General features: G+C 53.2%; 1 protein-coding gene across 1 annotated transcript; it reads right to left on the reverse strand.

The window, feature by feature from the left end:
* Positions 1 to 2,930: 2,930 nt before the first annotated feature.
* LOC136996076 (olfactory receptor 14A16-like) lies at positions 2,931 to 3,860 on the reverse strand. Its single transcript, XM_067317072.1, has one exon. The coding sequence runs from the start codon at positions 3,858 to 3,860 to the stop codon at positions 2,931 to 2,933; it is 930 nt and encodes a 309-aa protein (XP_067173173.1).
* Positions 3,861 to 23,222: the final 19,362 nt, after the last annotated feature.

A 23,222-nucleotide genomic window follows, 5' to 3' on the forward strand; every position in this document is an offset into this window, starting at 1 on the left:
AACAAGGCTAATAGACAGACAAGCTGTCCTCGCTCTGCACCAAGGGACAGGGAATCCATTTTTCTCCGGATTCACTGTAGAAATGCTGAGAATTGCTGCCTTTGAGGGTCACTCCGCAGGGGTGACAGGGGCATCTCAAAGCAAATAAACACTGTTAAAAAATCCCATGAACTCTGCTCCTCAACCCTCATTCTTTAGAAGTGGTGGTGCAGATGCTGAAAAGCCCTTCCACATGCCCAGTGGATTTCACCTGAGAGGAACTGTGACTGTCCGAGCTAGTCACCCCCATTCCCATGTATCCCACCACTATACAGCCGGACTGACTCCTCTGGAGCTCATGGGCAGAGGTTCCTGTTCCTCATAACACACTCTGCCAGTGCAAAGTGGAGCTCAAGCAAGGGAGCTGCACACAGATCCTCTCTGTAAAGAGAGAGGCAGTGTGGGGGGTTGCATGAGAAATGCAACATTTGGGGGGTTTCTTTGCTTTAAAAATGTATCTGCTAACTTCTCAATGTCTTCTCTCCTTTAGGCAGTCCCGAAAGCCCAGAGAAAGCAAAATGTCCAACAGCAGCTCCCTCAACGAGTTCCTCCTCCTGGCATTTGCAGACACGCAGGAGCTGCAGCTCTTGCATTTCACGCTCTTCCTTGGCATCTACCTGACTGCCCTTGTGAGCAATGGCCTCATCATCACAGCCGTAGCCTGTGACCACCGCCTCCACACCCCCAAGTACTTCTTCCTCCTCAACCTCTCCCTCCTCGACCTTGGCACCATCTCTACCACTGTCCCCAAATCCATGGCCAATTCCCTCTGGAACACCAGGACCATTTCCTACTCAGGATGTGCTGCCCATGTCTTCCTGGTTGTCTTCTTGTTTGGAGGAGAGTATTCTCTTCTCACTGTCATGGCCTATGACCGCTTTGTTGCCATCTGCAAACCCCTCCACTACGGGACCATCATGGGCAGCAGAGCTTGTGTCCAAATGGCAGCAGCTGTCTGGGCCAGTGGTTTTCTCAATGCTGTGCTGCACACTGCTAAGACATTTTCAATACCACTCTGCCAAGGCAATGTGGTGGACCAGTTCTTCTGTGAGATTCCCTAGATCCTCAAGCTCTCCTGCGCAGACTCCTACCTCAGGGAAGCTGGGCTTCTTGTGGTTACTGTCTGTTTAATTTTAGGCTGTTTAATTTTCATTGTGCTGTCCTACGTGCAGATCTTCACTGCTGTGCTGAGGATCCCCTCTGAGCAGGGACGACACAAAGCCTTTTCCATGTGCCTCCCTGTCACGCTGTCATGCTATGAATGTTCAATAGCAACGACTGAGACAGTAATATAATAATAATAAAAAGATGTTTATTTCCTCACAAAAATTTTTGGATTAGTAACATCCATTAAAAGAATGCAATTCCTAATTTAGAAAGGATAACACAAAACCATCAGTTACTAATTTAGAAAGGATAACCTGAAACCGTCGGTTACTGCGTTATTAATCGGAAGGACTGCTTATCCCTACTTGAAAGCTTTCTTGTTCACTCTCCTAGTGAGAGGGCTCTCAACCTCGAGGAGTTACCTTAACCCAGCGTCCCAGGAAAAGGGGAGGGGGGGGGAATACTCACGGTCCAGCCGGAGAGGATGATCAGGTCACATTCCCGTCCCTGCTCAAACTCTCCTAGCTCCCAAGTCGCTTTTTATACGGCTGGGGCTCTGGGCAAACACCGCTTTTGCTGACTTTTAGCAAGTTTCACAATCACAGGACTGTCTGTTTGTCTGCTAGGGAGGACCCTGCTAGCGAGGCAAGACAATAATACCTCCGTATTGTTTCTTCCCTCCCCGGGGGGTCCGTGCAGATTCCAGGTGGCAGACTTCACTTCTCCAGTCTTGTTAATCATTCCGCAGCCTTGCGCATATCAGTCCTTGCGCATATCGGTTGGTAGACTTCTTCAGTCCTGTTAAGTCCTCTGTTCAACAGCTTTGTGCACGTCAGCTCTTGTGCTATCAGTTCTTCTGCATATCAACTGACAAACTTCAGTCCTGTTAACTCTTCACTCGCCCGTCAGGGTCCTTAACTCGGACTACCTGCAGGCACTTTGTGCCAGCCCCTCTCCCCAGGACAGCACAGGTCCTGGTCCCTGGGCTCCTCAAGCAGCTCCAGCTGCTCTAGTGACAGAGCAGCCTGTCCTGAGTTGACACAGGTAGAAAGAAGTTTTCATTTATTCCTCCCCGCAACACAAATTGCTCCTTTGCTCTTCCCCCAGGACGTCTCTGCTTCCCAAAGAGTCTTTCCCCAGGTCAGTGTGTCCATGCTGGCCTGGCTGGCCATTCCTGCACCCCTCCCCTGTGCTCCCTGCAGGGTCCCAGGCTGGTGGTGCTGCTCTGCAGCGTGAGAGGGCTGTGGGGCCACAGGGTGACTCCGCACTGGATGAGCATCTGTCACCAATCCTCTAATATATGAGACAGTCTCCAGCAGATACCTCTGGACCACTGACCCTCTCCACTGGCACTGGACACCAACAAGTGGGAGCTGAATCCAGCCTGAATCCCTTCGCACATCACCCTCTGAGCTCATGTTCCTTAGCCCATGGAAAAAGCAAGCACGGCAACAGGGCCTTTAGGGTGCAATGTCCTGAGCACATTCTGGGCTCCAGCTTTGGAAGAAGACCCCATTGTTCAGGCACTGTATTGAGCAAGTCCTCTTTTATTACGGAGATACTACTTGGGAGGCCAGCTCTGACACAGTGATAGGCAGATTTACAGAAGGCCTCTGGGTAAGACAGATGGGGTTTGTGCTTCTGGAGAAGTGGGAGGAATTCAAATAGTTGTGTACAAACATGATTATCACAAACAGAATGCACAAATCACAAGTTACGTGAGACAAATTGGAAATCAGTTGTGAGGAGAGATGGGCAGCTCATCACTGCTGAAACAGTACCAGCTAAAATAGTTTCTTCAGTGCATCCTTGAGCTCCTTGTTCCTCATGCTGTAGATGAGGGGGTTCACTGCTGGAGGCACCACTGCGTAAAGAACAGTCACCACCAGATCCAGAGCTGGGGAGGAGAGGGAAGGGGGCTTCAGGTAGGCAAACATGACTGTGCTGACAAGCAAGGAGACTACAGCCAGGTGAGGGAGGCACGTGGAAAAGGCTTTCTGACGGCCCTGCTCAGAGGGGATCCTCAGCACAGCACTGAAGATCTGCACATACGACAGCACAATGAAAACAAAACACCCAAAGACTAAACAAAGACTAATGACAATAAGCCCAACTTCCCTGAGGTAGGAGTCTGAGCAGACGAGCTTGAGGATCTGGGGGATTTCACAGAAGAACTGGTCCACTGTGTTGCCTTGGCAGAGTGGTAGTGAAAATGTATCAGAAGTGTGCATCACAGCTTTGAGAAAAGCACTGGCCCAGGCAGCTGCTGCCATTTTGACACAGGTTCTGGTGCCCATGATGGCCCCACAGTGCAGGGGTCTGCAGATGGCCACAAAGCGGTCATAGGCCATGACAGTGAGGAGATAAAATTCTGCTGAATATAAGAAAAAGAGGAAAAAGACCTGGGCAACACATCCCGAGCAGGAAATGGCTCTTGTATCCCACAGAGAATTGGCCATGGATTTGGGGACAGTGATGGAGATGGAGCCGAGGTCCAGAACAGAGAGGTTGAGGAGGAAGAAGTACATGGGAGTGTGGAGGTGGTGGTCGCAGGCTACAGCTGTGATGATGAGGCCGTTGCCCAGGAGGGCAGCCAGGTAGATGCCCAGGAAAAGCACAAAGTGCAAAAGCTGCAGCTCCCGCATGTCAGCGAATGGCAGGAGGAGGAACTCGTTGAGGGAGCTGCTGTTGGACATCACGCTCTCTCTGGACATGGGGGACTGTTCAGAGAAGAAAAAAAGACATTGAGCAGTAAGGAGAGACTTTTCAAGTACTCCTACCCCTGACTCTTCAAATGTTCCACTTCTCATACAGCCCCCCACATCGCCTCTCTCTTTGCTGATAGGATCTTTGTGCAACTATGCACTGGCTGAGTGTGCTGTGATGCAGAGATCTCATAGCAGAGGTGCTATGGGACAGCAGTGCCTTTCTGGAGGGCAGCTCACAGCCTGGCAGGACACCACAGGGAAACAGTCAAATGTCCTAAAGATGGGCTCTCCTTAAAAGGAGAATCAGCTCCACTCCCACCCTACGGATGGCATTTCCTGGAGCCTCACAGGTTAGTAAGGAGCTGGGCCAACCTCACTCCCATGTGAGTTTTGTCCTCACTCCTAAGAGACCACTCTCTTGCACAACTTGCAGTGGTGGTGTCTGAGCTGCAGCTGAAACCTCAGAACCCTAGGCAACCCAAAAGCAAGAACAGGAGCAGCATGGACAGGAGGGGAAACAAGGAGCAACACCATGCTCCTGCTGCCAAGGGAGGCAAGGAGAGAGGGGCAGATGGGCACTCAGGAAAGCCCTCACCTTACCCAGCTGGGCATGCTGCTTCACAGACGGTGACAATGCAGGGCAGTCGCTCTCAGTCCCTTTGTCAGGCAGCACAAAATGAGCCTGTGGCAGGAGAGAGGCCCCTCTCCTCTGCTGGAGGTGTGGCTGCAGAGGAGGCGGCTCATGCCCAGGACCCCATGGCTGTCAGGGCAGAGGCTCTGCTGGGTGGGAGAGGAGACACGGGGGACTTGCTCAGAGGAAGGTGTCTGCATTGGAGGGACTGACCGTGACTTGCCCAAATCCATCATCCCATGACGATTCTGTTCGCAGTTCCCTCTCATTCCCTGCCCATCGCTGCTGCCTGGAGCTGCCCCTGCTGGCAGCTCTTACTCTGTCCCAACATCTTCTCCCAGTCAGTGCTCACAGCCCCCATCCCACCTGCTGGGTGCTCAGTTCTGCCCTGCAGAAACCTCCCGGATCAAGGCACTGTCCAGGGGCATCTCTGTGCATGCAGATCCTAAGGAGGAGGTCACATAAACCGCAGGGAGGCAAAAAAGGGCATGCTGATGCTGTCTGTAGGCTAAGGTGGGGATGAAGTGGCTTCCTGAGGGTTCTCACAGACCTATTATTGTCTGAGACTGAAGGTTTAGGACTCCCAGTTCTTGCTAAAGCAGAAAAGTCTTTCCTTCATTCTCCCTGCCAAAATTAGGAAACTGAAAGTGCAGACACCCGAAGGAAAGCACCTTCTCTTGCAAGTAGCCCTTCTCTTGATCTTCCTCTTGAAAAGACCGCTCAGACATGCCATGTGCATGAGCTAGAGCTGTGAGCAGCCCTGACCCATGCAGCACCCTCTCAGCAGGAGAATGTACCTGCCTGACGGGGGTCGGTCCTCTCACCCAGAGCTTCTCCCCACAGTGCTGTGGGGAGTTCCCCAGGCAGGCTGAGTGCTGACCCTTGCAGGTAGCAGAGTCACTGCCCCGGGCACACAGCACCCCGGGGCACAGGGACACTGCTCTGAATCACGAATCTGGGCAGATCTGCATGCATGCCCTGGCTTCACACCCTTGCAGTATCCCTGAGAGAAGGGAACAGGATGTCCTGTCTCTGTGACAGTGTGGCAGGGAATCACTGCTCCAAAACAACTCCTCCTCTTATGCACTGGAGAAGCCGGGAGAGCGATCCTTAAAAAGCCTATCAGCCATGGGATGGGATAGGTTCAGAAGACTCCTCCAGGAACCTCAGTACATTGCCCTGCAGCCAGAGACTTACCGTGTTCAGGAGCTGTGAAGATTCCTCCCACAATGAGCTCTCCTCTCTCCTCCCACTCCACACTGCTTTTCACTTCTCGCTGTCGTGTTTCATCTCATGTCAGCAGCAGCAGGCAGTGCCTGCAGCTCTGCTGCTCTTTGCAGAGGAGCTGCTCCTGCACACAGCTGTCTCTGGGCAGTGCTGCCAGGTTGCCATGAGCTCCCTCTGTCCCCAAAGCCTGGCCCCACTCAGGAGCAGGGGCCCAGCTGAAGTCCTGACTTTCTCTGTCCCTTGTGCTCTCTCCTCCTGGGAAATGTTCACTGAGGTAAACCAAAGTAATCACCGATGATCCCTCTCTAAGCACTGAAGGAGGACTGATTACGGCATTGCAATTTGTCTCATCACAGGATGGTTATCTGCAAGAGGCAGAAATGTCCCACTCTGGAAGCCCCTATTCCCATCTCTTAACTAGGCAGGACACCTAGATGGCATCAGGAAGGGAGTTCATTTATCCATGGTTCAGCTGTTGATTCAGATGAGTCAATCAAGGCATCTTATGCCAGATTAGAAGCCCCTGGGCTGGAGTGGGATTCAGATCCCTCCCGTGAACTCACCAACTTGGCTACACTGGGAACTCACGGCTTAGCCCCAGGGCAATAAGGCAGCACACCGGAATCAGAAGGAGGGAGAGGCTGCGATGGAGAAATTTAGAACTATTGTCCAGGGTCATAGCAATGGTGTTAGGGAAGAAAAAGCTCCCCGAGGATTGACATTTGCATGGCATGTCAAGGGCATGAAGAGGAGCTGCTACTGCTTCAGTAAGAATCAAAGAATAAAAAGGAAAATGTGGCCTCACTGCTAAATGGGACAGGGAATCTTGTAGCGGCAGATGCAGATAGGTCTAAAGAACTCAACCCCTGTTAGCTTCTGTTTCCACAAGCAAGGTCTCCCGGGCTGTTGTGCCTTGAGTCAGCACTCCAGAGGAGAAAAACAACCAACAGTGGACGGGGTTCGTGAGGGATTACTTGTGAGAACTCTAACTATACAAGTCAAGGGGGTTGGATGGGCTGCAGCCGAGGATGCTGTGAGAGCTGACTGCTGTCATTGCAAGGCCACTCGCTATCATCTTTGAAAGGTTGTGCAGATGTGGCAAAGTCCCAATGACTGCAGAAAGGCAAATGTTACATCCATCTTCCAAAAAGGGCAACAGGACAACCTGGGCAGGCAGTTCAGCCTCACTTTGGTGAAGAGTGAGTCATGCAGCGAATCCTCTCAGATCACATTTCCAGGCACATGAAGGAGAAGAAGGTACCTGGGAACAGTTCGCATGGATTTACCCAGGTAAATTGTGCCTCACCAACCAGACTGACTTCTATGAAAAAATAACTGTATTTGTGGATGGAGAAGAGTAAATGTCCTTTACCTAGACTTTAGCAAGGTGTTTGACACTGTCTCCCACAATATTCTTGCATGCACGTTACAGCATTACAGTCTAGAAGAGCAGACAATTGGATGGGTAAAAAGCTGCTTGGATGATCATGCTCAGAGGGCAGTGGTGCATGGGTAGTACTCTTCCTGGAGGCCAGGGAGAAGTGGAGCACTGGAGGGTCTCTCCAGGAACTTGTCCACTTTATCATGTGTATTAGTGACACAGAGGAGGCAACACTCATGATGCTTGTAGATGACCCCAGACTGGAGGCAGGAGGGCCCAGTCCTATCCTTGAGGGTTGCCATTCAGAGGGACCGAGGGAGGCAGGAGGAATGGGCTGTCAGGAACCTCATGAAACTCAACAAGGACAAATGCCAGGGCTTGCACTTGGGATAAACCAACACCCCATAGTGTTACAGGCTGGGGCCTGAGTGCCTGTGGAACGGCTCTGTGGAAAAGGACCTGAGGGTGCTGGTGAACAGGAGGCAAAACATGAGCCAACAGTGTTCCCTGGCAGCAAAGAAGGCCAGAAACATCGTGGGCTGTATGACCAGGAGCACAGCGAGGAGGTCAAGGGAAATGGTGATCACCTTCTATTCATTATTCATTAGACCACACCTAGAACACTGCATCCAGGTTTGGGTTCCCAGAACAAGAAAGAGATTGATACCTGGGAGCAAATTTGGACAAGGGCCTTACAATAGTTAGGGAGCTGGAGCACTTGCTCTGTGAAGAAGCATTGGAATTTCTTGCCCAGAGAAGCTGTGCAGTGTCCTCCCTTGAAGGATTCCAAGAACAGATTGGATGAAGCTCAGAGCAACCTGCTCTGACCCCAGAGCTGACCCTGCTGTGAGCAAGCAGATTGGCCTAGAGACCTCCTGAGGTCCTTTCCACCCTGAAGGAGTCCGTGATGCTTCCCACTCTCAATCTTCTCTTGCTGATGTCAGGGAAAGCATGCAGGTGCCCTGTGACAGTGGAAGCAGGCCAGCTTTCTTGTCCTCCTCCAGCCAGAATTGTTCACATGCAGGGCTTCTTGGCAGGAACCCCCAAAACAGCCATGATGAATCCTTTGCTTTGCTTTTAATTCCCCCCCTTTTTTTTTCTTTCCCTTCCCCCCTTTTAAGTCTGTCTCTTTTAACATTCTGATCCCTTCCCATACCATCAGCCCACACCTGCTTATCCTTAACCCATTGATGCCACTTTGCTTTTTTGTTGTTGTTTGTTTTGTTTTGACAAAGAGGAACTTTGGTCCCGAAGGATCTTGAGAAACTCGGGTGATTCACACAACAGATACCTATGAAAAGAAGTGTCAAGTTCTATGCCTAGCTGGGAATAATCCCATCCATGAGGCGAGGCTGAGGGACCTGGCCTTCTTTATGCTGCTGAAGTGGAGGCAAAGGGCAGTAGAGTAGGAGCCTGTGACTGCTTGAAGGGGGGTTTCAGAGATGATGGAGCTTCTCTTGGTAGTGAGAAACAACATGAGAAGGAGGAAAAGCCACCAAGAGCAGCTTGTGGGGTTTAGCTGTGACATTAGGAAAAGCAAATGTCACTCGAAGGGTAGTGCTGTGGTGCTAGAGGTCACCCAGAGGGAGTCTGTGTTCAGCCCCTGGCTTGGTGTTTCAAGGAAAAGCAAGTGAGGACAGGAAGACATCAGGAGAGGTGGGGTGATCCTGGGGTGAGAGCAATTGGGGAAGCAGCTTGGGTGTGTACAGTCTGCAGGGAAACAAGAACACAAACGGGAAAGCATAGGACACCCTGTGGTGGAGATGGCCAAGGGCACGGCCAAGGCTGAAAGCTCCCAACACAGATAGGCCTTTGTCCTTTTGGCTATCGCTGGAGTCTCTGCCACCAAGGCCCATGAGAAGACATTGTTTCCATTAAGCACTGTGGCCTTGCTGCCTCCTTGTCCCTTGGGAGCCCAAGAGGTGCCATATCATGGTCCTGCACTCGGCCTTGGGCATCCCCACCCTGACACTGCCCCCAGGAAGAGCCCTGATCAACGTGTGATGGAAAGCATCACCCTTCCCAGGAGCTGGCTGTCAGTGCCTGGTCACTCTGCTTGATAACACACATCAAGGCTGACTTGGCATCACAGCCACCCTCACATTGCCTTTGCCTACCTGCAATCAGGGCCTCCAACTTTCGGCTCTAATCAGCCACCAGGGAGCTCTTGTTGATAATGACCCTCAGTGGGACCCATTAACGCTCCAAGAAACTTGGGGATTTGCTTCTGATGTAAACTTCTTGAGAGGTTGCTTCAGTCTCCTCTCAGCATCTGAGGTTCATGGGCTCAGCACCAAATACACCCAAGGGGTCAGTAAAATGCAAAAATCCCTAAGGAGCCATGCCTCTCCCCATAATTTTCTTCAGCTCTTCAATTCTTGTGCTGTGGCTAATTGGAGAGGTTTCAGCAGTGTATTTAGAAGAGGAAAATTTCTATGAGCATTAAAAAAAAAGGATTTCTGCTTTTAAAGGTTTCCTTATCTTTCAGCTTACAACCTAGAGTGATATCCACCTTCTCCAACTGATATTGATCCAGAGTGTCTCCTAATGAAGTCTGGACATGTAGGAAAAGCAGTATTTTTGATAGGAGACATGTATGGACAGCCTTCCTCCCCACCTCCCCAGCCCTGCCACTTCTCTCATCAGCCACTGGGGACTTCGATCACTCTTGTTCAAATCGAACCTTTTGCCACTCAAGACTGCAGCTGAATGGTACAGCTCATGTGCACCAATTCCCACCTGCTTTCCTTAGACAACTAGCTGCAAACAGACACAGAAGGATTTGTCTTAATTGCGATCAGACACAAATAAACTTGATCCAGTGTCATAAGAAATAAAATACACTCCTCAACTGTATGTTCAAGTCCAAGTTGCCTCCAGTGAGGTCCACGGTCTACAAGGAATAACATTCCTTGAACTGTTCTTCACAGATAGATAGGAAAGGCTGGATAGACACACAGTGAAGGAATTGGTTGAAGAGAGAATTATACTGCTGAAAGATGAGGCAAGTTTCAGACTCCCTGAAGCTTAAAGCAGCTACAGGACTGCTGAGAGGTATCTGAACGCTAAAGAGCAAGGGGAGGACAAAGACTAGAAAACTATGGAAAGTGCATAGGCCCAGATCGTCTGATGCAAAGATGACTTTAGAAACAATCAATTTAATCTGGGCATGTGGAAATGTGTGAGAGATCACTGAGACTACATCCACAGCTTAATAGACAGAGCAGTGGAAACACAAGGTCAAGGGCAAACCAGTATTTCTTCTCCGCAGATTAATACCTTTCCTGAAGATTACCAGTATTTCATCATAGGAAAACACTGACATTAAAATTACCCAATCATTGGAGCTGATGAAAGTGGGCTCATATTTTTTTAATGTTGAAAACAGCTCTTCACCTTTCCAGGCAGAGCTCACGTGTCCAACCACAAGCACCCAGTAGCACTTGGAGAGGTCCTGGTGTCTCTGAGGCACCTGCCTGGGCCTGGCAGCCCTCACAGAGGACCTGCAGGAGACCAGAGCCCCTCGGAGCTGCATATGGAGGCTGGGCACCAGAGGGGACCAGGGCACTTGCAAAGGCACCAGCCACCCATGACCCTGTGACTGCATCCCACCCCAGTTCTGAAAATCTCTTTCCTTTTCAGATTAAAAAGATAATGTGGAATCTCCCCCGCAGACCAGTATACTGAAACAGAACAAATCAGAAAAGACAATAAGAGCACAAAAAATGAAAACCTGGAAAGTATAACAAAACATTTCTTTGCTTTCAATCTTTGTCTTAATTTCTTTCTTGTTTCAGTTTTAATCTCATTTTCGAAACTTTTCAGTTATAATCAGACCTGCACCACTGAACAGGATATTTTTGTGTCTCACACAGGGCCCAGTGCTCAGAAAACCACCCCCTGCCCAGGGCTGTCCATGCCACCCCTCACTCTTTGCACAGAGCACGTCACACTCTGAGGTGTTGGGCTCTCTCGACTGGTGAGGAAAGCAGGGGGACCAGCTTCATGTATTTTTGGATGGCCAAATTTGCACAAATCTCAACATACCTGTGTTAACGTGATGTTTTAAAGGAGTCCCTAAAACTTCTAACCACACTCCCTTTTCATTCCCTCCACAGTCAATGAAGTGAACTTCATTTGGGGGGACAACAGGGAGGAGGCTGATCTCACCCCAGGCCAGATGCAGTTTTCTGTACTTCCCTTTCTAGTCAATGGAGGGAAATAGGTTCCCTCAACTGAGTTGTTTTCAGATACATTTCCTAATGACAAGCTAACATCCCATGGCAGCCACCTCCAAAATTACCAGCACCACACGGGAACACAGCTACCCCAGGGCATCTCATGCAGCAACAGCCCCTCTGTGTGGTCCAATGAATCAAGCCCCAAAAGAACATTCTAGTCCTAAGTTGAAATCTTCTCAAAAAATAACTCAGTGCAATAATTGACAAAAATCCTCATTTCCAAAACTTCACACATTTTTTACTATTGCCAAATAAGGTTTCATTCTTAATAATTGGCAGCACCATGTTCGTGCACTACAGTATCCATGGCTATGAAGCATGGCAGGGACCAGGGTCCCAGATAAAGCTCTCCAGATGATGTGTGTTAAGGGCACATTTGCTCTTTTCTGGCCTATCATCTCTATCTTAAGCACCACAGACCGAGAAACCTTGCTGAGGACTTCTAAAACCAAAGAGCCTGCTTTGGTGCCTCAAGGAGGAAGGCTGCATCCTGTCCCAGATTGTCCTACATCCCGCTTCTACAAAAAGAGCGACCCACAGGAGAAATCACTTTTGAGGCTCACCAAAGCATCTCAGCTTGTGGCCGTGCTTTGTGCTGTTTCATCCCACATGATTTTGATCCTCTCTTTGAAAAACACCAAATCCCAAAGCAACCCCCAAACCCCAGCTTCCCACACAGCTCTGCCCAGTGCAGAGACCTGACAGTGCAGGGGCACAGACGTGTCCTCTCCAGGATTCCCTTTTTCATACCTCACAGCCTTTGGCATCATCTGGGGATGTTCCTGAAGGATTTGTCAGCAAGATTTGGTAAATAACTGGGGTGATGGGAGGTGTCTGCTTTCCAGAACATGAGGGGAAATCTCTCGGCTCTCTCCCTGGCTGTGCCATCTCCATGGTGGTGACCTACTGAGCCCCCACATGACATGAGCTGAGGTCACAGTGGGATGTGCCGCATCACAAGGAGGTCTCCCCAGTGCCGTGGCAGTACCCTCACTTCCCTGCAAGGCCCAGGAGCTGCTGAGCACTGCTCACGAGCTCCCCACTGCTGCTCTTCAGAGCCGCTCCATGGCAAGGATGGGGGACAGGAGGCGGGGGGGCCATGATGGGGGCCCCTTGCTGATAGGCAGAGGAGAAGGGACACACTGGAGAGAAGTTCTGGGTGATGAGACGGGAAGACTGTCCCCCCTCCCCAGCTGGAGAGGCAATCTGAGGGCAAGGGGGTAATAGAGATGGAGAACTGCTGGACCAAGACCATCAGCCTGCACCACAGTTCCTTGTTTCTAACACTCCTGCGGCTCTCCACCAAGGATAAAAGCTTTTACAGTTTCTTCCTGTGGTATTGCACAGAGACAGTTAACTGCAAAAACTACTGTGGATCCTGAGCTGGGAGGATGACTGGACAGGGCTGAGGGCTGCCACAAGAGCCCTGCATGAGGGTCCCGTCTGGCTCAGGGGACGGTGTGGCAGCCAGGACTCCTGGGTCCTGGCGATGGGGCTGCCCTGAGCCCCAAGGATCCTGTGGGGCTGACTCCATCCCCTTGTGGAGGGTGTGAGGGTGGGAGGGTGGTAGGAATCCATTGATAGGTTTCCTTGGGAGTGGGTCCCCCTTTGGCATCTGCCTCTGGCACGAAAGGGGTCCTGCGTCCTGTAGCTGGGGTGTCCTGCAGCTCCCCTGGGGCTCTCAAGAGCCTGTTGGAAATGCCCATATGGGAAATGAAACCTTCACCTTGTAATAACCCCAAGGTGTCTGCTCCTTTGGGAGAACCTCTGCTCCTCCCCCTGGATCCTTTTATGCTTCCAACTTGGCAGAACATGGTTTGGGCTCAGAGATCTTGTCCTCAGATGGCCTCAGCCCCTGTCCTCCTGCACATGGGGGTCTGACCTCTGCACCCAAAAGACAGCCTGTTTGGGAGAGCAGCTTGGGAACAGGTGGGGGTGCCATGGCCACGCCACAAGTCCCTGCTGACCCCAAGCATTTTTCTCTGAGCCGTGGGGGGCAGTGCTGGGGGCAGTCCAGCAGGGCCATCTCCCCCAGGCACCTCCTGGCCACACAGCTCCGCTGTCCAGCACTGGCAGGCCCAGAGCTGCTCTGCCCCTGGCTGTCCTGTGCCCCCGGGGCTCCTCAGCCCTGCAGAGTGAGGCACCAGCGTCCAGCCCAGCCCTGCAGAGAGCAGCCCCTGCCTGGCTGTGGCCCAGCCCTGCCGGGCACAGCGCGAGGGCTGCCGAGCTCCGGGGCTGTCGTGGGCAGGGGGCTGGGGCCCAGGGGCAACAGGGACCTGCCCTGCCCTGCCCTGGGGCAGCAGGACGCTGCCCATGGGCTCTGCTGCCCTGGCCATGCCCAGGGCCCCCACGCCAGTGCCAGGGCCGGCACCAGCACAGGCCCCGGGGCTGCTCCCCCACGCCCGGCACAGCACGTGTGTGCAGGGCAGCCAGGAGCAGGGCAGAGCCCAGCCCCGTCGGGGCAGTGGCCGTGCCCCCGGGCCCCACACTGCCCGGGTACAAGGGGGCCGCGCTGCCCCAAGGCCCCGTGACATCCCGCGATGCCCCGTGCCACCTCCCACAACATAGCACTCGACCATGGGGGGAGGGGAGGCAGCAGAGCTGGCTGCCAGGGCAGGAGGCTGCACTGTTTCCATGGCAACACCCCCAGTGCTGCTCTCCTATTGGCTGGAAAGAGGTAGGTGGGGCTGGATTTGACTAACAGCTCTGTCAGCCAATCAGAGTCCACCATATAGAAAAAAAAAGTCAGTCGTGAAAGTGGAGTGGGAGCAAGGCCGGAACGAGGGAGCGGGTGAGAGTGGGTGTGAGCGGGGCTGGTGGGGCTGCGGGCGCCTTCAGCTGCCGGTGGGTGCCCTCCCGCTGGGGCGGGGGCAGCGGTGCTGGCCCCGGGGCTGCTTTCCTGCAGGAGCTGCAGCAGGGGCTGGTGGGGCTGTGAGCACGGCACAGAGCGACCGGGGACAGAGCGGGCAGCTGCCCTGCAGCCAGACGTGCTGGCCTGCCCCAAGCAGCTGGGCCGGGGTGGCTGCTGGGGTTTGGGGGCAGGAAGCTTTGCCCCTGCCTGTGGTCGGAGACCCATGTTAAAGCATTTCCCTAAGCTGCTGCTGGCACTGCAGCCCCCAGGTGCTGCTCCGAGCTGCGTTTGGGAGCTGCTGGGCAAAGTGTGAGCAGGCTGCTGGTGTCCTCCCGAGGGGCCCTTCCCAGTGGTCTTGTTTGTTCTGGAAATGGCATTTCCGAGTGGCTCTGAGAGAGGCTGTCCCCACATGTCATGCTGTGCCTTAGCCGTTGTTTTTGCTCCAGGCCTCTTCCTTTGCCCCGAGACCTGTGATCCTGGCAGCAGCCTGGGGGGTGTTGTTTCCAGAGCAGCTCTGTAAGTGTGAGCTGTTTTGCTTGTCAGGGGCCTTGAAAGTGGCTGAACGGCCAGTGCTCCCACTTGCCGTTGTTCTTTCCATGCTCCTAGGTCAGGGTGAAGAGTTGCTGACTTGTGGCTCTGCTGGTTTCACCAGCTGAGATGCCCTGGCCTGAGTCCTTCCACATGTCTCCAGTTGTCAGGGCATAAAAGAGGAGAATGGTGGTTGTCCTGGATGTGTAGAGGATTTTCTGGGTTTGTTCAGCATTGGGGAAGGAACCAGACTTGTGAGTTGCGGGAAGGCTTCTCCCTCTGCCTGCGACATGAGGCCCTGCTGTCTTCAGCTTCCTAATTGCTCATCCCATGAAATCATCTTTTTCAAAGATGTTGCCAATAGTTACTTGCAGGCCTTCTTCCACTTCCTAAGTTTTATAGTCTACGTGTAGAGACTACCTGGGCAAAAGCTAAAAGCTTCTTTTGGGGTAGTAACTGGTCCGTTAAGGGTGTTTTGCTGCACTCTGAGCATTGTGAAGCCATGAGGTGGATCAGTGAGGCCGTTCAGGAGCTGGCTGAGCCTTGGGGGAGGCAGGGGGAGCTGCAGGTGGCCACTGCCGCATGGTCAGGGTGTGGGTAGTGAGGTCACTAGTGACTAAGAGAGCTATGCCAGAAAATCACCAGTGTCAAAGCAATTCTTTGTCAGTAGCTGACAGGCCAGCAGGAGGCACATGGCTCGGCTCTTGATTCTGAGGTCACTTCTGCCTGAGCACCTGATAGGCCAGCTGGAGGAAGAAGGCTTGGCTGTTGATTGTGAGGTCACTTCTGAGTGCTGAACTGATTGGATAGCAGCAGAGCTGTGGCTGGAAAGGTGCTTGTGAGGTCATTTCTCCCTGAGCAGTTGGTAGGGCAGCAGCAGGTACACGGCTGCAATATGAGCTTTTGCGATCACTTCTGCCTGAGCAGCTGATAGGTCAGCATTTGGCGCATGGCAGGGGAAGTTGTAGTGAGATAACTTCTGTCTGAGAGGTTTATAGGCCAGTGTCAGAGACATGGCTGTGAAGGTGACTGTGAGGTCATGTCTTTCTGAGTCCCTGATAGGCCAGCAGCAGGCAGCTAGGCGTGGACATTGCTTGTGAGGTCTCTTTTGTCAGAGTCCCTGCTAGGCCAGCAGTAGTTGGTGGTTGGGGAAGTTCTTTGGAGGAAACTTCTGTCTCTGAAGCCCACAGGCCATCAGCAGGCATGTGGTGGGGGTATGCACTTGTGAGGTCACCTCTATGTGAGCAGCTGACAGGTCAGGAGAAGACACCTGGCTTGGATGTTGGTGGTGAGGTCACTTCTGGGTTTGTTGCGTGTGCTCAGAGGAGGGATTGACCTCTGCAGAGCTCTACAGCAATACAGCAATGCAACTCATTAATCAAGCAGAAGTAGATGTTCCCCATCATCTGACACACATTTTATTCCCCTCCATCATCATGAGTTACTACTGCTACCTTTAAAATGCGGATGATGTTCTGTGGTGAACATGGAGATGGAGTTTGCCTTTCCAGTTGTTGCTGAGTAGAAGCCTGCAGCCTCCTCCTGGTCAGCTAGGGAGTCCAGCTAGACTTTTGAGGCTGCTAAATGAATCTAGTGGTGGTGTGAGCAGTGGTGTTAGTAATCTCTTCTTCCCAGGGTGTGTGTGCTTTAGCAATTGCCCCTGCCAAAAAAGCAGCAGGGAGCTTGTGAGATTTTCCTGCCAGGTCTGAATGCTGTCTCTATCTTTGAGGTGTCCACCTGCTTTTATGACACATTTGGAGATGTAACACGCTAGAGGTCTCTGATTTTCTGTCCACGTATGCAGTAATTGGGGAATGGGTGCAAAAGCTGTTGGAGGAGACAGAAGGAATGTCACCCCTCAAAAGGGTAAAGGCCCCATTTTCAAAGAGATTTCTTTTTCAGAGAAGTTGAGGCACAAGCAAGAGGCAAGAGCTGGCCTGACCAGCCCCTGTGAGAGCGCTTGCTCTCTGCATCCTGGAGGTGGGAAGTGAGCAGGCCCCAGGCTGTGAGTGGATGTTCAGAGGAAGTGCCTGTTGCGAGGCCTAGAAGGGAATGGAAGGGCTGGAGAGTTGGGCTTTGTGTGTTGTGGGGCACTTGGGGGTGCGCTGTGTGCTGGAAATTTTGGAGGTGGCTCGTATGGGACCTTAGCTTGTCATTAGGAAATGTATCTCAAAACAACTCAGTTGAGGGAACCTATTTCCCTCCATTGACTAGAAAGGGAAGTCCAGACAAGTGGGTCTGGCATGGGGTGAGATCAGCCTCCTCCCTGTTGTCTCCCCAAATGAAGTTCACTTCATTGACTGTGGAGGGAATGAAAAGAGAGTTTGGCTAGATGTTTTAGGGACGCCTTTAAAATGTCATGGTAACACAGGTATGTTGAGATTTGTGCAAATTTGTCCACCCAAAAATAGATGAAGCTGGTCCCCCTGCTTTCCTCACCAGTCGAGAGAGCACGACACCTCAGAGTGTGATGTGCTCTGTGCAAAGAGTGAAGAGTGGCATGGTGAGGCAGCGAACAGACGCAGCAGTTTGCGCAGCAGTTCGCGCAGAAGGACGCGCGAAGGTACCTTCGTTTCTGTTCCCTGTGGTGTACGCTTCCTCAAGCATGGTCGTGACACGCCGCACAGCGCGTTCCCCAGCGGCTGTTGGAGTTGCTGTGTCAGAGGCTGCAACCCAGACCGACCCTCTGACAGTAGATGCGGCTCTACAGGTCTCAGGCTGCAGGGAGTGCTTGGGGCCTCTCCGGGAGGCCTGGGCTGGCAGCCAGCTCTCCTGCAGGAGGTGTGCTGCTGTTGACGAGTTGTGTCGTCAGGTAAGGGAGTTACGGGAGGAGGTCAGTAGGCTGCGCAGCATCCGGGAAGCAGAGCAAGAGATAGACAGGGTATTCTCGGAGACTGTGCAGCTCCAGGAGTCCCAACCCCCTGCAGCAGTGGAGTTGCCAGAGGGCTCTGTGCCGTGTGAAACTGTACATCATAACATCATAGAAGAAGGCTGGAAACCGGTCACTGCTCGTGGGAGGAGAAAGGCTCCTACTCCTCCCGAAGACTTGCAGGTGAAGAACAGGTTTAGTGCCCTCCAGGATGAGGAGGAGCTGGGCATGGCTGCAAGGGAAGTACCTGGGACAACAGACCCTGTGCCCTACCGGAACACCCGGAAGAAGCGGCGGGTGATTGTTGTGGGGGACTCCCTGCTGCAGGGGACGGAGGCATCTATCTGTCGACCTGACCTCTTGTCTAGAGAGGTTTGTGGCCTGCCGGGGGCTTGTGTGAGAGATGTCATGGAAAGACTGCCAAGGCTTGTCCACGCTTCGGACTATTACCCACTGCTGCTCTTCTATGTGGGCGCCAATGACACCAAGGGCAAACTGGAGACCATCAAGCAGGATTTCAGAGCTCTGGGGATGGTGGTCAAGGGTCTGGGAGCCCAGGTCATCTTCTCCTCAATCCTGCCAGTGAGGGGGATGGATGAGAGGAGGAGGAGACGGACTTTCCAGGTTAACGACTGGCTGCGCTGCTGGTGTTGGAAACAGGGTTTTGGTTTCTACAACCATGGGACCCTGTTTGAAGATCGACAACTGATGGCGAGAGATGGGATCCACCTCACGAGGCGGGGCACGCGGGTCTTTGCCAACAGGTTGGCCAACCTGGTAAGGAGGGCTTTAAACTAGGAAAGATGGGGGAAGGGGAGAGTTATAGTGCCAGGGTAGCTGGCAAAAGACAGCTCAAGTCGGGATGCCTGCAGCAGGTGAATGCAGCCAGGGAAGTGCGCATGGGATGTGGCTATGGAGGACCCTCATTTACCCCTCCTGGGAAACCTGCATGCTCGATCACCTCTCTGAAATGCCTGTACACCAATGCACGCAGCATGGGGAATAAACATGAAGAACTAGAGATGTGTGTGCGGTCGCAGGGCCGTGATCTCATTGCCATTACAGAGACATGGTGGGATAGCTCGCATGACTGGAGTGCTGTCATGGATGGCTACGTGCTTTTTAGGAAAGACAGGCCAGGAAAGCGAGGTGGTGGAGTTGCTCTTTATGTGAGAGAGCAGCTGGAATGTATTGAGCTGTGCCTAGGGGTGGATGAAGAGCGAGTCGAGAGCTTATGGGTAAGGATCAAAGGGCAGGCTAGCATGGGTGACACTGTTGTGTGTGTTTACTACAGACCACCTGATCAGGAAGAGGAAGTCGATGAGGCCTTCTACAGACAGCTGGAAGTAGCCTCACGATCCCAGGCCCTGGTTCTCATGGGGGACTTCAACCACCCCGATATCTGCTGGAAAGACAACACAGCTAGGCACAAACAGTCCTGGAGGTTCCTGCAGAGCATTGGTGACAACTTCTTGACACAGATGGTGGAGGAGCCAGCAAGGAGAGGTGTGCTGCTGGACCTCGTACTAACAAACAAAGAAGGACTGGTTGAAGATGTGAAGGTCAGGGGCAGCCTTGGCTGCAGTGACCATGAGATGGTGGAGTTCAGGATCCTGTGAGGAGGCAGCTGGGCACCAAGTAGGATCGCAACCCTGGACTTCAGGAGAGCAAACTTTGGCCTCTTCAGGGACCAACTTGGAGGAATCCCATGGGTTAGGGCCCTAGAAGGAAAGGGCGTTCAAGAGAGCTGGTTAATATTCAAACATCACTTCCTCCAGGCTCAAGAGCAGTGCATCCCTATGAGTAGGAAGTCAAGCAAAGGAGGCAGGAGACCTGCATGGATGAGCAAGGAGCTCCTGGCAAAATTCAACCAGAAGAAGGAAGTATACGGAACGTGGAAAGGGGGACAGGCCACTTGGGAGGAATATAGGAACGTTGTCAGAGTATGCAGGGATGCGAGGAGGAAGGCTAAGGCCCGTTTGGAATCAAATCTGGTGAGAGATGTCAAGGACAGCAAGAAGGGCTTCTTCAAATACATCAGTAGCAAGAGGAAGACTAGGGAAAATGTGGGCCCTTTGCTGAATGGGGTGGGTGCCCTGGTGACGAAGGATGCAGAGAAGGCAGAGTTACTGAATGCCTTCTTTGCTTCAGTCTTTACTGCACAGGCTAGCCCTCAGGAACCCCAGAACCTGGAGACAAGAGAGAAAGTCTGGAGAGAGGAAGACTTTCCCTTGGTGGAGGAGGATCGGGTTAGAGATCATTTAAGCAAACTTGACACCCACAAATCCATGGGCCCTGATGGGATGCACCCACGAGTGCTGAGGGAGCTGGCAGACGTTATTGCTAAGCCACTCTCCATCATCTTTGAAAGGTCATGGAGAACAGGAGAGGTGCCTGAAGACTGGAAGAAAGCCAATGTCACCCCAGTCTTCAAAAAGGGCAAGAAGGAGGACCCAGGGAACTACAGGCCAGTCAGCCTCACCTCCATCCCTGGAAAGGTGATGGAGCAGCTCATCCTGGAAGCCATCTCCAAGCATGTGGAGGACAAGAAGGTGATCAGGAGTAGTCAGCATGGCTTCACCAAGGGGAAATCATGCCTAACCAATCTGATAGCCTTCTATGATGGAATGCCTGGCTGGGTAGATGAGGGGAGAGCAGTGGATGTTGTCTCCCTTGACTTCAGCAAGGCTTTTGACACTGTCTCCCATAACATCCTCATAGACAAGCTCAGGAAGTGTGGGCTAGATGAGCAGACAGTGAGGTGGATTGAGAACTGGCTGAATGGCAGAGCTCAGAGAGTTGTGATCAGTGGCACAGAGTCTAGTTGGAGGCCTGTAGCTAGCGGTGTCCCCCAGGGGTCAGTACTGGGTCCAGTCTTGTTCAGCTTCTTCATCAGTGACCTGGATGAAGGAAGCAAGTATGCTGACGATGCAAAACTGGGAGGAGTGGCGGATACACCAGAGGGCTGTGCTGCCATTCAGAGAGACCTGGAGAGGCTGGAGAGGTGGGCGGAGAGGAACCCCATGAAGTTCAACAAAGGCAAGTGCAGGGTCCTGCACCTGGGGAGGAATAACCCCAGTCACCAGTACAGGTTGGGGGTTGACCTGCTGGAAAGCAGCTCTGCGGAGAAGGACCTGGGAGTGCTGGTGGACACCAAGTTAAGCATGAGGCAGCAATGTGCCCTTGTGGCCAAGAAGGCCAATGGTATGCTGGGGTGCATCAGGAAGAGTGTTGCCAGCAGGTCGAGGGAGGTGATTCTCCCCCTCTGCTCAGCCCTGGTGAGGCCCCATCTGGAGTACTGTGTCCAATTCTGGGCTCCCCAGTACAAGAGGGATGTGGCACTACTGGAGCAAGTGCAGCGAAGGGCTACAAAGATGATTAGGGGACTGGAGCATCTCTCTTATGAGGAAAGGCTGAGAGAGCTGGGCCTGTTTAGCCTGGAGAAGAGAAGGCTGAGAGGAGATCTTATCAACGTGTACAAGTATCCGAAGGGTGGGTGTCGAGAGGATGGGACCAGACTCTTTTCAGTGGTGCCCAGCGAGAGGACGCGAGACAACGGGCACAAACTGAAACACAGACGCTTCCATGTGAACATGAGGAAAAACTTTTTCACTGTGAGGGTGACAGAGCACTGGAACAGGTTGCCCCGAGAGGTGGTGGAGTCTCCTTCTCTGGAGATATTCAAAACCTGCCTGGACACGATCCTGTGCAATGTGCTCTAGGTGACCCTGCTTGAGCAGGGGGGTTGGACTAGATGATCTCCAGAGGTCCCTTCCAACCTCAACCATTCTGTGATTCTGTGATTTTGTGGGAGCTGCCCTCTCCCAACCCAGCCTGGCAGTGCCAGCCCCACCTCAGCCCTCTCCTGAATGGCTCCAGCACAGCCGTCGAGGGAGCTGGAGCTGCCTCGGGCCTGGGGCAGTCTGGCGACGGGAGGGTTTGACATGGGCACCGTGGCAGCAGTGCTGGGAGCAAGGGGAGGAGCTGGCAAATTGGAGGGAAGACCCCTACCCTTGGCTGCACAGCCAGGGCACAGGACAGGTGATGCCTTTGTGGCCAGCCAGGCTCCAGGTTCGGGGTGGATGCCTGCTCGAGGGTAGGAGCACTGGGATTTTCATGGGCTTCAGTGCAGCCATGACTGTGGTGAAGGCAAGTGGGCAGACCCAGGCACATGCAACTTCAAAGGCTGTGGGTGCAAAAGGCAGTGTGGGGCTGGTGAAGGCCCTTCTTCTCCTCCCCATGGGGAAGAGAGTCCCCATGCAATGATGGCCACCGCTTTGTCTGATGGGAGGGGAGCACAGGGCAGGGGGGGAAGAGGCAGACGGAGCCTCTCGGGGTGCATGAGGGAGTTTTCCAAAGCCCAGGGCTGAGCCAGGGACCTTTGGATCTTCCCCCGATGCTCTCCCAACCAGACTCATTCTGCCCTGCCCTAGGTGCTCTCATCCCCCTGCCAGCCGTGCCGGAGCAGAGGCTGAGGAGCAAGAATTCATGGAATCACAGAGGAGTTTTGGTGGGAAGGGACCTCTGGAGATCGCCAGTCCAACCTCCCACACAAAGCAGGGCTGGATGGAGCCCTCCAGTCTTATCTGGCCATTGCTGAACTGTGCCTGACCCCAGTTACCATCCCCAAATCTGTTCTGCTCTTCTTATCCAGACAGTGTGAGATGGCACATCTCGTCGGTGGGTTCCTGTCCTGCCTGCCTTGCCAGCACCTTCAGCTCCCGGCTCTGCTTCCTGCACAGAGCAGCCCCGCTCTTTCTGCTCCCAAAAACATCCTCTTTGTAGCAGGAACCCAGTCACAAATGGTTCATAAACTGTCAAGCTGTGACACAGAAAGACCTGTTGTCATAACTGGGCATCATCAAATCAGATCCCAAGCGACTGCTTTCGCTTCTTCATGCAGCTAAGACTCTGCACGCAGTGTTCCCTGGGTAGAGGGTCCAAATCTGAAGCTCTCCTGACACCTTTAAATTGCCTGTCAGGAAAGAGTTGCTGCTACGGATATAGGGTCACCTTTTGTATTTACAGCCTTCTCTGGGATCTCCTTGGATCCCAGCTTCCCTTGCCAAGGCTTTCTTGGCTGTAGTCGGAGGCAGGTCCAAGGTAGAGATGGGGAGTCACGACAGCAGGATGGGGACAGGGACAGGGCACAACCATGTCCACAGCATAACTCAGGCACGGCCCAAGGCCCCCAGCAGGGGAGAGAGGCCCCACAATGAAGCCGGTCACTCTCTGTCTCCCCTGCTCTTGTGCCCAGCACATCCCCCTCCCTGTCTGCCTGCAGCCCCTCCATGCCCACCCCGCTGCCCAGCACAGCACGAGAGCCCTGGCCCTGCAGCCCCTCTGGCAGCTCCTCCTGCCTTGGGGACAGAGCTGCCTGCCCCGAGCTGGTGCACAGGGAAACCTGCTTTTCCTTCTCATTTCCTATCTCTGAACGCTGCCTTGCTTCTCTCCTGGGACATCCCTGCTCCCCAGGGAGCCTCTGCCCAGGTTAGTGTGTCCGTGCTGGCCTAGCTGTTCCTGCACCCCTGACCTGTGCTCCCCGCAGGGCCCCAGACTGGCAGTGCTGCTCTGCAGAGCGAGCAGCTGTGAGGCCATGGGGTGACTCCTGACTCGGCTCTGGCCATGCTGGCTGCGGCC

Source organism: Apteryx mantelli, unplaced genomic scaffold (assembly GCF_036417845.1).
Source record: "Apteryx mantelli isolate bAptMan1 unplaced genomic scaffold, bAptMan1.hap1 HAP1_SCAFFOLD_20, whole genome shotgun sequence".
In the NCBI taxonomy this organism is placed as follows: Eukaryota; Metazoa; Chordata; class Aves; order Apterygiformes; family Apterygidae; genus Apteryx; species Apteryx mantelli.